Here is a 10,776-nt window from a genome sequence, read left to right on the forward strand (position 1 = left end):
GGGATTGTTCCAAAGTACGGGAGCTTCTTGAACACACATTAGCAGAGTCTCATTAGAATACTGCTCTACCTTGTGTGGGTCACTTCTGTTCCAGTTGTATATCAAACAAGCTTGATCATTTTGCCACCTCATGACCCGATCCTTTGAAGTCTTCTCAGTCACTGCTGTGGCTTTCATGTCACGTCATAAACAGAACACCCTGCTCTGCTGCTTTGAGCACAATTGACAACAGCTCCTCCCTGAAGGCAGATAATGTAACTTCCTCTGGTGTTGGTAACTTAAACACAGATAACCAAACTCTATCATCAGAGTCGGACAGCAGCAGAAGAAATAGGACAGACAGTAAGTCAGTTCATGCTTACATTTGCTTTCATTCCTCAGGCTTCCTGTCTTTTTATTTTTAAAGCTTCACCTTCTTATATCATTCCAAATAGAGTTAACCCTATAATGCCCTCTGTATCATATTTGGTACATGAGTTTCTGAGACATATATCTCATCAAATTGTTTCAAAATGTTATGGACAAAACTTTGTTAACAGCAATGTTAAATAAAAGTTGCAAAACTCCCCCCAATGTCTCACATGCGATACAAAAAATATATAATTAAAAATATATCATACATAACACGATCTAGCAAAAACAAGTTTGTGGATTTTGTTATAAGGGTTAACCTCTTAAGCCCCAAGCCTACCTGATCTCCTGCTTTTGCCCCCGTATCAGGGGGCGTTGGGGCTTAAGAGGTTAATAAACATCTCAGTTCCAAAGAATAAGGATTTTCTGGCTTTTTTTTCAAGGGTTAAGACTTGATCGTTTTCTAATTTTCACGTCATTCTGAATGTATTGTAAACGGTGTTTTCTTACATTTCTGTTTGTCAGACTTTCCTTTAAGCATTTGACACAAAGATGGAATATACGACTGACCCGGATTATGACTACAGCGAATATACAGAAGCTGTACCATGCACCAGGGACAATGACAACAAACTGGGAGCGCTGCTGTCCATCCTTTACTACTTCATGTTTGCCTTCAGTGTCATTTGCAACGGGATAGTCCTCATCATCATCTGTCGGTAAGTTAGTCTAACAAAGCTGGATTATTTTGTTCTCTGCAGTGTTGGCATTAAATAAAAGATCTTGAATGAATTTCTACTGATTTAACTCTTGAGACTTGTGGCGGGTCGGTCACCCTCTCTCAACCTGCACAGACACCTGAGAACTGTCCACCCATCAGTGCAATGGGACGATAAAACACAGTCAGTTAATCAGTCAGTAATGAAGGTGCCAGCGTGTCTACTGCAACCGTTGCTGCTGCTTTTGCTGCAGTATCTACAGCATCATGCATATACCACCACAACCACCTAAACCAACCCAGAGCTCTATGAGACTCTGTGAGTTCTCATGAGAACTCAGTGAATGAAGACCCGCCAATGATTGCACTTGATATCCAAGCGTTTTCAGTTGTGGATGATAAAGGATTCAGGAAGTTTATTCGTGCACTGAATTCTATTTTATATTGTTGTTGATAATAAATTAATTCAAGCAATAAAACAACTTATTGAGCGGCTCGGGAGCCGAAAGAGCCGGCTCTTTTTAGCGAGAGAGCCGGTTCTCTAAAACGAGCCGGAATTCCCATCCCTGCTGTGACTCACATTACTTTTAGGTGAAAATTTAAGCTGTAATTCCTAAGATGGTAATGCTGACTGATTTAGCAACACCTGTGGTCTAGTCTGGTAAAGTTCTCGACTGGGTTCTTCATAAGATGTACGAGGGAAAAGAGTTGCCGTGTCTTAGAGTACAGCCACATTCAGCCTTTTCTTATTACACGAATACTGTAGAGTTCATGAAAACAACAATGTAAAAATATGACAAGTCTGTGATGGTTATGCTTCAGTGCAAGTTAAAAGTGGCTTGTTGCACCATTTCATGAAAGTTATAGGTGTGAAAATAAAATGAACCCAGTGGAGATGTCGGATCTGTCCTACAGTAAAACTAGTTCAACATCAGCAATCAGCTCATACAAAGGTGATTATCAGCTTAATTAGTCAGTCCTGAATCTGTGAACACGTTCATATGAAAGGTGGGACATTCTGACCAATTAGGTACATAAATAGATCTAGCAGTGTAACTGATTTTAAGACGGTAAGATAAGAGATATATTCACTGTGTTAAAACAGCCAAACCAAAGCAAAATAAATAACTGTCTTAATAAACAATAACACTGTACAAAACATCTTGGAAAGTGAAAGATTTACACTAAAAAGGAGCTGACTTAAACATAAAATACAAAATAGAGCTCCCAGTAAATCAAAGCCTAAATACAATGTCAAACAAGAATGCAGGCATTTGCTGTACGAGGCTTTAAAGGCAAAGCGGCAGCTCTTTGTGTGAGTGGAAAAGTATTTAAATGTATGTGAAGCGAGAAAGGAAAGGTAGCAAGAATAGACTAGTTAATAAGCCTATTAACTAGTAACCAGTATTAACCAGTATTACAGTTCTATCACTAAAAGGCCATAGTGCCAAATAACCATTGCTTATGTCATTGAGTTAACATTTGATTGTGTACGTAAGAACGTTTTGGCATTGTTGAGCTCAGCCTGAGTGGTGGTTAACATTTGGACAGCAAAAACTAATGAATCTAAAACCAAAACTCAAAGACGCAGACTATTTGCAAATCTCAAATTAGGTCAACAAACACCTGCAGGCCAAACGTGTTCAAGAACAGGCTGCGGCATAATTTACCATGGTGAAGTACACCAGTAAACAGCAAACTGCCTTTGAAACACTGAAACCTCAAGATTAACTCTAAAATGATTTCACCTGCCTGCTTTGTAGCAGAGGCTTACAGTGGAATCCAACAACAGCAACCAAACCAAATATATTAACCAGTCAAATTAAGCCGTCATAATTTTAATAGCTTTAAAAATTTGTGATAAGTGTGCCTTGCTCTTCTTTTAAATTTATGTTTTTAGTTAAAATCAGTAAAACTAAGAGTATTAGCCAACCTTTAGCTCTGTCAGCATGTATTTGGTGTCGTATTGTTTCCATACGTACAGCAGTGTCACCTTTATTTATGTTCAGAGTTTTAATAATTTTTTGCCAAGATCTTTTGTTGGTGATGATGCACCTTTGACTACACGGTGGACCATCCATGCATGACAACATCTCATGCTCTCTGAAACACTTTTTCAGATCCATCCATCCGCTGATCCTTATCAGGGATAATGAATGATGACATTGTTGGGATATATCAGCGCCATCAGGGGAGGAAAAAGATTCAGTGATGGAAAACCTGATCTTTCCATATATTCAGTTAGTCAGCTAACCTGTGTGTATGCATCCACATGTCAACACATCTCTTCCTCCCAGGTGTTGACATTTTGTTGTGCTTTCATGAGAAACAGTGATCATTTTGATTCTTATCTCTTCAGAACATGCTGATCTCATTTTTGTTCGTCGATGAAAGTGGCATTACATTTCATGATAGTTTTTACTTAGTTATCGTTTTGTTTTCATCAGAAAAAAAAGGTTGTTAACAAAAATGATCAATGAAACTAACGCTGGTGCAGTAGCTTGACAAAACCTCAAACCCCAGTCAGAGATAAGGGCTAAGTAAGTTTCCTGCTTCAGGCTCTGTGCAAATGCACGTAGGAAGGGGGATTTCAAACCATCCCACTTACTCCAGTCAGTGACAATTTCTGAAGCTGAAGAAAAATACATTTTATTAATAAAAATAAAATTAATAAAGAACATAATAACCTTAAAATTCAGCATTGTTTCTATAACGCAAAATATTGCACCTGAATAGAGTTATTCATCTTTGTGATGCTGTTTATTTCCAACATGATAGTTGCACATTGCAGCTCTGAAACTTTAAACTAGATACATTAAAGGATACTGTCCCATAGCCTAATTAAGATAATGTGAAAAACCACTTTAATGTGTTTACTGTGTTCTACTAGCTGCAGTTCCAGCACCGTTACATAAGACATAGCAACAGATTACAGATTATAGTTTCTGCATACCAACTGAGTATATCTTACAGTGGGGCAAAAAAGTATTTAGTCAGCCACCGATTGTGCAAGTTCCCCCACTTAAAATGATGACAGAGGTCAGTAATTTGCACCAGAGGTACACTTCAACTGTGAGAGACAGAATGTGAAAAAAAAATCCATGAATCCACATGGTAGGATTTGTAAAGAATTTATTCGTAAATTAGGGTGGAAAATAAGTATTTGGTCACCTCAAACATGGAAAATCTCTGGCTCTCACAGACCTGTAACGTCTTCTGTAAGAAGCTTTTCTGTCCCCCACTCGTTACCTGTATGAATGGCACCTGTTTGAACTCATCATCTGTATAAAAGACACCTGTCCACAGCCTCAAACAGTCAGACTCCAAACTCCGCCATGGCCAAGACCAAAGAGCTTTCGAAGGACACCAGGAAAAGTATTGTAGACCTGCACCAGACTGGGAAGAGTGAATCTACAATAGGCAAGCAGCTTGGTGTGAAAAAATCAACTGTGGGAGCAATCATCAGAAAATGGAAGACATACAAGACCACTGATAATCTCCCTCGATCTGGGGCTCCACGCAAGATCTCATCCCGTGGGGTCAAAATGATCATGAGAACGGTGAGCAAAGATCCCAGAACCACACGGGGGGACCTGGTGAATGACCTGCAGAGAGCTGGGACCAAAGTAACAAAGGTCACCATCAGTAACACACTACAACGGCAGGGAATCAAATCCCGCAGTGCCAGACGTGTTCCGCTGCTGAAGCCAGTGCATGTCCAGGCCCGTCTGAAGTTTGCCAGAGAGCACATGGATGATACAGCAGAGGATTGGGAGAATGTCATGTGGTCAGATGAAACCAAAGTAGAACTTTTTGGTATAAACTCAACTCGTCGTGTTTGGAGGAAGAAGAATACTGAGTTGCATCCCAAGAACACCATACCTACTGTGAAGCATGGGGGTGGAAACATCATGCTATGGGGCTGTTTTTCTGCCAAGGGGACAGGATGACTGATCCATGTTAAGGACAGAATGAATGGGGCCATGTATCGTGAGATTTTGAGCCAAAACCTCCTTCCATCAGTGAGAACTTTGAAGATGAAACGAGGCTGGGTCTTCCAACATGACAATGATCCAAAACACACCGCCCGGGCAACAAAGGAGTGGCTCCGTAAGAAGCATTTGAAAGTCCTGGAGTGGCCTAGCCAGTCTCCAGACCTCAACCCCATAGAAAATCTGTGGCGGGAGTTGAAAGTCCGTGTTGCTCGGCGACAGCCCCAAAACATCACTGCTCTCGAGAAGATCTGCATGGAGGAATGGGCCAAAATACCAGCTACTGTGTGTGCAAACCTGGTAAAGACCTATAGTAAACATTTGACCTCTGTTATTGCCAACAAAGGTTATGTTACAAAGTATTGAGTTGTATTTTTGTTATTGACCGAATACTTATTTTCCACCCTGATTTACGAATAAATTCTTTACAAATCCTACCATGTGGATTCATGGATTTTTTTTTCACATTCTGTCTCTCACAGTTGAAGTGTACCTCTGGTGCAAATTACTGACCTCTGTCATCATTTTAAGTGGGGGAACTTGCACAATCGGTAGCTGACTAAATACTTTTTTGCCCCACTGTAGATAGATATGCACGGTTTGCAGTAACTCTACAGCTGGGCCTGTTTCATGATGTTACTGAGATACAGCTTAATGACTTGCACATATAAAATACAGTCTTCCAGTAGAGAATCTACACTGGCCTGAAAACATGTTTAGAATTGGTGAAAACGTGACACTGACAGCTAATTTTAAGCTAAAGCTTTGAACAAAACCACCTACTAAGATTACGTGCGTTATCTTTACCATGGTGAAGGTTCTTGTATTTGTATTTATTTAAATTTTTACTTTTTAATTATTTTACTTGCATTTTTAATCACTTTTATATTTAAATATATTTAAATGTTCATTTGCTATTTATCTAGGGATTGAGAGTAACGCAATTTCTATTCTCTGTATGTCCTGTACATGTGGCAGAATCGACAAATAAAGTTGACTTTGACTTTGACTTTGACTGAGGTAAAAAGACAACAGTTTTCATGACTAGTGGTTTTTGCTGAGTCTAAACTCACTTTGTGTTACACCTCTCTTTCCAACTGATGCAACACGATAAAAGCCAGGTTTGTATGGCAGGCACTAGATGCAATACTTCTTACGCTGATGTGCTCAACATTCTGAAAAAGGGTAAAGCTGAACTCAAATGGCATGACCTTTTTCCATCGTAGAGTTCTGAGAAATCTACAAAGTTTTAATAGAACTAGTTTGCAGTAGACAGAGTTAATTGATTAACCATCCACCTCTGTAGTGTACCCCACTTCTTGTCATATGTCATCTGAGACGCGCTCCAGGTCCCTTGCTTTGTTTGTCACACCTGCGTTGAGTCAGTTAATCACTGACCCTTGTGTATGTTCATATGTGCAGCAGTATCCCCAGTCTTCAGATTGTCTCTGTACTCACACTTTCCAGTGCCTCCTACTGTTGCTTCTTTTTGATTTCCTGTTTATGACTGCAGCTTGTACTTGACTTCTGCTCTTTGACTCGTCTGCATCAAGTGTGTCATTACTTTGGTTTTTTAGGATTTTTGTATTGTTTTGTTGTTTTTAGTGCTTTGTTAATGCCACAAATGGCCTGCAGGTCTTCTTTGAGTATTAAACTCTGGATTTTTGTTCTGCGTTTAGCTTGAACTCTTCATTTCATCGTGATCAGTGAATTGTGGTACATGCTGAGATTTGATTTTCACCCAGGTGTCATCCACGTACTTGAACCAATGACTTGAGTCATTGGTTCAGTCATTGGTTCTTCATGTACAAGTTGGCCACAATGGGTGAAACTGGGGAATCCTTGGCACACCCATGTTTCTGCCTGAAGGTCATAAGTATCTTTGCTACTGACCGGTGACAATGTTTTTCTTGTGATACTCTTTCTGGTTTAGCAAAGCCGTGCATCTACTCTTGTCTGCCAGAAGGATGATAATGTTGTTATTGGTTTTCTAATATAATATAACAATACATTTTAAAAGCGCCAATGGCGGAGGAGCATGGCGAAAGAGTTTGAAATATTACTCTTTCTGGGTCACAAAATAAACTTTCAAGACATTTTCTTACTGAGGGTACATCTGTGCACTCTCTAACATGCTTGTCAGGGGCACAGCAGCAGAAGCTTAGAAGGTGCTGTCCTACCAAGAAGTCAATGTACTTTCCACTAATTGTATTTGTGCATTCCAAAATATTATTTTATAATTTAATATCTTTGCTCAGACTCCATGGTAATGATGACATCCAGAAATGCCACTGATTTTAAAGATGTGCTGATTTACTTCACTGAAGGTTCCACTGATCTCTGTTACCTGGAAAACACCTGAGGTTAGATTGTTTCATGATGACTGACCTGTGAATCTTTTTATGTTGACTGCTTTCTAGGTTTGATCAGCTGACCACTGTGACCAACATCTTGCTGCTGAACCTTGTGATGTCCTCCCTGATCTTCATGATCAGCCTTCCTTTCATGGCAGTCTACATGCAGCTCTCTAACTGGATCTTTGGCGAAGTTATGTGCAAGATTGTTAGTACTGTCTACTATCTGGGTTTTTACAGCTCTGTACTCTTTCTAGCCCTTCTGACCTTTGATCGGTACCTTGCAATTCTGTACCCGTTGAATGACTCACAAGTGAGAAATCGAAAGTATGCAGGAATCTCCTGCACTGTTGTGTGGCTAGTCAGTGGGTTAGCATGTATCAGACCAATGATTATCTATAGTAGTTTCTTTTCTAGTCTTGATAACAAAACTTTTTGTGAGGAGTACCCTCGAAACCTTACCTATGTCGATATGGACAAGCTGAGAAAATCTGGGTTTTACCTTCAGCTGAGTGTTTTCTTGATTTTCCCACTGATTGTTATTTTCTACTGCTACAGTAGGATTGCAATCACTGTTATGTCATCCAGGATTGCAAGCAAATTCAAGACAGTCAGGCTCATCTTCATCATTGTGCTGTTGTTTTTCATGTGCTGGACTCCTTTCAACGTTGTACACTTGATGAACATTAACAATGAAGTTAAGAGTGAGTGTGAGGACAAACAGAAACTGGGTTATGCACTTCAAATTACTCGCACCATTGCCTACTTTTACTTTTGTATCAGTCCTGTATTCTATACTTTTGTTGGGAAGAAATTCCAGAACCACTTCAGGCATCTGCTGGTGAAACACTTCCCAAAGTTAAAGAGGCATATGTCTGTTAGTCAAAACAGCAGAAGCTACGTGAACACAAAAACGACACCAAATGATTATAGGGATATTCAGCGAACCAGCTTGCGGCCATACCACCCTGAGCACTTGTCTGATTTCGCAAGCTAAGCAAGGTTGGGCTTGGTTAGTGCTTGGATGGGAGACTGCCTGGGAATAACAGGTCAGCCCGGGCACCATGGCACGGTGGTTAGCACTGTTGCCGCACGGCAAGAAGATCCTGAGTTCAGTTCCACCAGTTCTCCCCGGGTACTCCCGCTTCCACCACAGTCCAGAGACATGCAATTAGTGGGGATAGGTTAATTGGAAGCACTAAATTGCCCATAGGTGTGAATGTGAGTGCAATTGGTTGTGTCCTGTCTCTGTGTTAGCCCTGTGACCTGTCCAGGGTGTACCCTGCCTCTCGCCCTACGACAGCTGGGATAGGCTCCAGCGCCCCCCATGACCCTGAAAAGGATAAGCAGAAGTGAATGGATGAACGAGCAAGTCATGGTTTTACAACCAACTGAAGGAAGGGATGAGTTCATCAAGAGTGAAACTTTCGGTTTCCGGGAACTAGCGTCTAGGACTCAAACTTCTATATCTTCATTATTCGAGCCAAAGTCCTTAAACCAAAAATCTAATTGCAGAAGATTTTTAAATTTTATTTCATGTAGCTCCTGGTGTACAAATTGTCTGCTATCAACCACAAACCTAGTTTGCCACCAAGTTATGTAACAAATGATATTGTCCCTAAGGAAAATATTTGTTCTCTGTATATTCTGTACATAGCCTTATGAAAGATGGTATATAAGCTTTAAAAGGTTTATTTTTGTTTTATTCTGACCATGGCTGCCCTCTTATGGTCAGAGTTCAGCTCCATTACTGATGAAGCTGAGAAACTTCAGCTTTGAGAACTATAAATACTGGATTTATATTTAAGAGCAACATATTGACAGATCTTTACTTGTTACAGAAAAAGACTTTGCAAGAGTGCATTCAGAAAGTAAAATTTAAGTAGGAATGAACAAATGAACACATGACTGTAGAATAAGAGATGATCCAAAAATCTGTTACGTTTAAAAAAAAGTAATCTAGAGATATTATATTACATTACAACCTCACAATAGTTTTAAATAATGAGGTACGTTATGTAGAAATAACCTATTCGAGGTCATCCTTCAGACTGATCTAAACACACTGATTCTGGTTTTTCTCTACACCGGGCTATTTGATGTTTTTGATTTGGTCATCTCAGGCACAACGCTCTCGCGGAGGCCCCACCCACCTGGTGGTTTTCGAAAGCCAATCAGTGTGTATAAAATTATTCATTTTTGTCAATTTATTCAGTTTTTAAAATTAAGCCAAATTTAGAATGAAAGGAAACAGATTGTAGTTAGAAAGGGTAATTAATGGATACTTAATGTTCATTTCTTTTGTATTAGTAAACACAACGTACTTAAGTAAAGAAACCTGTTTATGACCATGCATTTCTTCATGTTGTTCTGCACATAATAAACTTCACTTCCAAACATTTTTAAATTGCTGATGTGATTTTTTTACAAGCAGTATACATCAGCGGTGTGTGGTGAGTTTTACAGAAAGTTTATCAGAGACGATCCCCTCTTCTCCTGATTCACACAGCTTCAACAGCTTCCTTCACTAGATCAGATTAAAACATAGTTTGTACTGCTTATCTGAAATATACATCGACAGCTTCACCTTTCTGCTCTCCTATCCTGGCTGAAGAATTGTAAATATTAAATTTTTTAATATTAAAATTAAAAAATGTATTGGTTAAGAACCCGTGTGTTTGAAAAAACTGTTGTTCCATATGGTCAGAAACACAGGCCTACAACTTGATTGTTTTGAAATCTATTTCAAAACAAACCCTTTCAATATCTACAGGTATGATTAAAAATATTAATCGGAGTATAGTAGAGTGCTGGTGAAACAGCTGTTTAAAGGTATTAGATTTAGACACTCTCATTGGTTTCTAATCTGAAAATGCAGCTGGACCTGCACCTGGTTAGCTTGCCCAGTCGATTGAATCGGACATGATCAGAGCTGCTGTCCACTCTCCATTATTGTCAAAGTTTTTGTTTTTTTCATGGTACAAATTTCATTCATGTCCATTATTAGTTTTGACAAGCAAGCAGTGCTGGCCTTGCTTGTCCTGACGAAACATCACTGCCATACATACAATATCTACAATGCTAGCATCACGTTTCCCATACTCACTTGGGAAATCTCCGTTAGCAAGTTAACGCGGATCGCCCCGTGCGAGGGGCTGTACGGCGTCAACGTGTTAGTGCTGTTAGCTCGTTAGCACGGTTAGCTCGTTAACGTGTTAGAGCCATGCAGCTCCTCCATGCAAGACACTCCTTTACTACAGTGGAGTATCTAGATTCTTTTTCCTGAAGCTTCCTGCTGAGGCAAACAACTGAACGCCTTTCGCCCTCCACCTCCTGCAGCAGTTCAGCTCCTATGCCACAC

At 39.8% G+C, this 10,776-nt stretch overlaps 1 protein-coding gene across 1 annotated transcript; it reads left to right on the plus strand.

Moving 5' to 3' along the window:
- Positions 1-292: 292 nt before the first annotated feature.
- On the plus strand, positions 293-9,807 carry LOC146566636 (C-C chemokine receptor type 1-like). The gene is made up of 3 exons (XM_085285891.1): positions 293-342; positions 877-1,070; positions 7,482-9,807. Exons 2-3 carry the CDS (start codon positions 904-906, stop codon positions 8,410-8,412), a joined length of 1,098 nt encoding a protein of 365 aa, XP_085142017.1. The 5' UTR covers positions 293-342; positions 877-903; the 3' UTR covers positions 8,413-9,807.
- Positions 9,808-10,776: the final 969 nt, after the last annotated feature.

The sequence above is a fragment of the Mchenga conophoros genome, linkage group LG9 (genome assembly GCF_057382185.1).
Source record: "Mchenga conophoros isolate Kocher_MC1m ecotype Shallow Benthic linkage group LG9, M_conophoros_male_GT1.1, whole genome shotgun sequence".
Lineage (NCBI taxonomy): Eukaryota > Metazoa > Chordata > Actinopteri > Cichliformes > Cichlidae > Mchenga > Mchenga conophoros.